The 4,833-nt window shown below is 46.2% G+C and overlaps 1 protein-coding gene across 1 annotated transcript; it reads right to left on the bottom strand.

The window, feature by feature from the left end:
• Positions 1-467: 467 nt before the first annotated feature.
• On the bottom strand, positions 468-3,582 carry LOC122046758 (LEAF RUST 10 DISEASE-RESISTANCE LOCUS RECEPTOR-LIKE PROTEIN KINASE-like 1.2). The gene is made up of 6 exons (XM_042607613.1): positions 2,597-3,582; positions 2,485-2,520; positions 2,158-2,400; positions 1,165-2,066; positions 685-840; positions 468-592 (listed from the first exon to the last, which is right to left on the bottom strand). The coding sequence occupies exons 1-5, from the start codon at positions 3,363-3,365 to the stop codon at positions 757-759; spliced, it is 2,034 nt and encodes a 677-aa protein (XP_042463547.1). The 5' UTR covers positions 3,366-3,582; the 3' UTR covers positions 468-592; positions 685-756.
• Between the last annotated feature and the right edge of the window lie 1,251 nt (positions 3,583-4,833).

Genomic DNA, 4,833 nt, shown 5'->3' with positions numbered 1-4,833 from the left:
GACATTATCAACCTAGATTATTAGAACACAGTTTCCTTCTATAATCAATAACACACACTATAAGTAATATCATTTCCCAACTTATCGGGCCTATTGATTTATCGAGCTAAATCTCACCCTTTGAAAAGTTAAAGAAATAAATATTAAATATATGTGTTTGTTATTATATTAGGATTAAGAGCACATATTTACATAATAACTAAGGTCTTGTTCTTTTATTAAGTCAGTATAAAAAGAACTTACCTTAAATGGTCCTGCTCAATACACTCAGAGTGTACTAGTGTAATTTTATAGTTAAGATAAACTAATATCAAATTACACTATGACTATTCCAATGGTTTGTTCTATCAATCTTAGTCGTGAGCTACTGTTTATAATTTATAAAGAACCAATAACATGATCTTCTGTGTGTGACACCACACACCATGTTATTTACAATATAAATTAATTGAACAACTACACTTAGCATATAAATGTAGACATTTTTGACCAATGTATTTCAAAATAAATGTTTACAAAAGATAGACTTTTAGTATACACTCTAACACATTCTTCATCTCTGTCTCGACGAGTTTCCTCCATCATCATCCACCTTGAAATTTCATCAAACAACTATTAGTAAAAAAATAGATTCACCTTAAAACACATGAAATTCAAATCTTTAAATCGAAATAAAAAACTTACTTCACCATCGAGAACACACTGACACTGTTGTGACTGGAGTCATCTTCCGGCAAAAAATCAACGAAGTTAGTGTCATCCTCCGAAAGTGCACATTCTCGTCCTCTCATGACCAACTTCTCCGATGTGTCTGGCTTTACCTCTAATAATAACAAGAAACTAAAAAAAAAAAAGAGAATAAATGATGAAAAATTGTAACGCAATGACGTAGAAATCATGAAAAGAGAGTGAATGAAATAAGAATGAATTGGTGAAGAAAGATCATCCTCGACGCCCCTTTTAAAATGGATGGAATTGACCATCGTCTTTGTGTCTCTTTATTTTTATTAATATTATATATAGATATAAAAAAAGTAAGATTGAATTTGAGCAAGTTTCAACCGCTTGATCGGTTCTCCCTCTGTTTTCGATCAAATTCTGGTTGATTCTTGCGATCGATCCAATCGTTCACTGGCTAGCGCAAGACGCAGTGGATTGACTCACCCACTTTCCGGCAACCGTGTCCGGCGAGCACATCGCGACGTTGTGCATCAAACTGGCATCATCTCGCAGCCAATTAGCAGCGTCCTCTGCCTTGTCGCCGGAATCGCACGCCGAGTTTTCTATCGCCACCAGTCCCTCGAGGACTTCCTTGACGGCCGGCCTCCTGTCTCCGTCCGACTGCAAGCACCTGAACGCCAACTCCGCCACCATGGCGATCCTCATCCTCGCCGCCTCGTCCGACGTCCGCCAGAGCTCGGGATCGACCAAATCGACCAGCTCGTGGTTCTGGATCTTAGCGATCGCCATGTTAGCCAAGTGGACCTCGATCTTTTCTCTCCGGAGGTCGATCGCCGGCTTCGACGATATGAGCTCCACCAGCACCACCCCGAAGCTGTAGACGTCGCTCTTGCCGGTGAGCTGGAAACACTGGTAGTACTCAGGGTCGACGTACCCCGGCGTCCCCTGCGGGGCGGTGGAGACGTGCGTCGCGTCGGCCGGAAACAGGCGCGAGAGCCCGAAATCCGCCACTTTGACACGGAAGCCGTCGTCGAGCAGGATGTTGGTGGTCTTGACGTCGCGGTGTATGATCGGAGGGTCGACGGCGTGGAGGTACGCAAGCGCGTCGGCCGTCTCGATGGCGATCCGCAGGCGCATCGGCCAAGTGAGAATCCGCTCGGCGGCGCGACGGCCCTGGAGGTGGTCGGCGACTGTGCCGTTCGGTACGAACTCATAAACGAGGACGAGTTCACGGCTGCGATGCGAGGTCGAACCGTAGAGGCTGACGAGGAACTGGTGGCGGAGAAGGGAGAGGATCTTGACCTCGTTCATAAACTGCTCCACCTTCTTATAGTTCTTCCCGTACAATCGCTTGACGGCGACCGTCCGACCATCTCGGAGTTTCCCTAAATAGCAAAATTAAGGAAAGAACAAGATTCAGCCGACGGCCGGAGTAAATATTTGTTCAATTAAGCAGCACTCAGATTAGAAACCCACCTTTATACACTATGCCAAAGCCTCCATCTCCGAGTTCTCTGGAGGAATCGAAGCAATCGGTGGCCTCCACGAGTTCATCGTAGGAGAAGACATGCGTCTGGAAGTGATCTTGGATTTCAGAATCCTTCAATGAAGAAGAAATATTTCTAGAGAGCGTTGAGTTTCTTTGGGATTTCGTGAATCTCCTAACGAGGAAGACGGCCGCGCACGTGAGAGCGAGCAATCCGGCGGATCCAGCAGTACCTTGTATCAGAAGAGAATGTATCGATCGTCAACAAAAAACCAGGCTTTGGATGGGATTAGGGTTCGATCAAGAGCTTCCCTTACCCGCTGCCAACAATGTCCTATGCGAATTCTTCTTCCCTGCAGCAAGAACAGAGAATCGAAATTGAAATCCAGCGATTGGTATCGCGTAATCTGATCTCGGGTTTATACTCACCGCTGCAACTTCCGAGATGGACTCCATTGGGGCAGATGCAGATACTGCCCTGCCACGTCGAGGTGTTGTTGGCGTCGTAGCCGCACCGGCCGCCGCTGGCGGCGCACTTGCTGCAATTCCTCGCAGTATAATTCGCCATCCAGCCTGCCCGCAGCAGGGCCGTGTAGTTTATGCCGGCGCTGATGTTTGAGTCGCCCATCACCGGCACTACGCCGACGGTGCAGTTCGGGTTCGGCGAGCGCGTGCGGACGGGGTCATACTCGCCGCCGAACATGACCCTCTTGACCCGGGGGCAGGACATGTTCTGGTAGCTCCTCGGGATGGCGCTTTCTGATCCGGAGCAGTTGTAGAGGAAGAAGATCCGCTTGTTGGAGTCGCTGACATTGAAGGGGAAGAACCCGGAGGTGTTTGTGCCGAGGAGGAAGGCGCAGGGATCGTTGGCGTCGCCGAGAGTGAAGTGGACGGAGCTGTTGGAGTAGAAAATCCGGAGCACGTAGAATTTGATGTTGAGGACGGTGAGGAAGAGGGCGCCTGTGTCGTTGAGGCAAGTGAGGGCGAACGCCGGAGGGCCGCAGTAACTCGGCTGCCGATCGATGATCCAGAACGGGAACCTGACCTCCTGGCCGCCGCATAGCCGGGGAGCGCAGTCGTCGTAGCGGGGCGTGGCGGATTCCGGCGCTGCTCGTTGCAGAGAGGAAAGGAGCAAAAACAGGGCAGGGATCCAGAGCTTCCTCCTGGTCAGCCACATAGTGATTCTCTCTCCGATCATCTTCTTCGTCTTCTGCCCCCTCCTTCCCTTGTTCAATTATGTAGGTTTGAATTGAACTTTCAAAAGGGGAAAGGTGTTCCGTTAACTTTAGATTCGGTTCACGGCGATGACATTGGATTGGATGGAGCTCGATCGAATCCTCGCGGAATTGGAGATGTGGTCGATTGGAATTTTGGATGAAGTGAGTAGTGGAAGGCGAAAGACAAGTCGATTCGTGCCGAGAGATGGACGGGATAAAAAAATTGATAAGATGGGACGGGAGAGAGAGGGGGGTATCAGAATTTGACTTTGAATGGAGTTTTGCTTGTCGAATTTGGAAACCTTTGGGCGATCTCAGCGCCGACAAATTGCTGTTGACTTTGAATTACTTTTGGTTTTGAGGGACGATAACGTCGTGTTGACTGGCCTCATGTATCATAAACGGCAGTATGATGCTGTTTTTTCTAACCTTTCTTTATCGCTATTTTAAAAAATTATTAAAAGAATATTAAAAACAATTTGGGTCAAATTTAATACAATATAACGTAATTTGACAAAATTATTTTAAAAATAAAATAATTTTAGTCTAATTGCTTAATTTTATTTAGTTTTAGACTAAAACTACTCTATCTTATAATAGTTTTTTTATTATAATTATTGATCTTCTCTTAAATGGGAAAAATAGAGCACTGGACATGAGATGTCGAAGTGGTTTTGATGTTGATCGTGTGAAAATTATGAACAGTAAAAATACAAGTGAGATCCTCTGGTCCAAGATCTTCTGGTTAGAGGAAGCTCTACTCTCTCATAGGGGCGGGATGGTTGAACCCCACCTGTTTAGCAGGTGGGGTCCAGTCTATCCCATCTATGAGAGAGTAGGGGTCTAGGAGTGGTTCATAGATCCTGGACTAGAGGATTCTTGCTCAAAAGAATGTAGCCAAGCAAACCTAGAGCTAGGAGCTGTGAATTTGAGCGCACCACAGACAGAGTCAATGAGAACGTTAGATCGAGAATTAGGGAGGGGGTCCTTGGCGCAAGCACTCCGACACTCAACATAGAACAGTAGTGGAGCGAAATAAAGAAGATAAGTAGTAGAACAAGAGCATGGATGCTTGTGCGCACGTATGCGTGGATGCTTTTGTGTGTAAAAGTGTACTTGATCAACGGAGCGGAACTTTTTTTATACCGTCTCTCATAACCTCCGTATTAATGAGGCGGTAGAGAATATTTGATGTCTGAGTACACAAGTGGTGTAGGATGTATGACAACTTCCCTGTGGTCGGAAAAATGTTCCGTTATATGTATATATCAGACTGGTGGAATATTTTCTGACGAGCAATTGTTATTCTCTGATAGATTATTACGATTTTCTGACAATGTTGTCTCCTAAAGAGGATCCGACCGGCTCTAGGGCCGACCCGCTGCATGCTTAGAACCTCGCATTAGAGAAGTGAGGAGTTGAGCTTCATATATCTAACTAGCCATGGGG

Source organism: Zingiber officinale, chromosome 2B (genome assembly GCF_018446385.1).
Source record: "Zingiber officinale cultivar Zhangliang chromosome 2B, Zo_v1.1, whole genome shotgun sequence".
In the NCBI taxonomy this organism is placed as follows: Eukaryota; Viridiplantae; Streptophyta; class Magnoliopsida; order Zingiberales; family Zingiberaceae; genus Zingiber; species Zingiber officinale.
The sequence above is the reverse complement of the archived record's forward strand: the minus strand, read 5'-3'. Positions and strand labels throughout refer to the sequence as shown.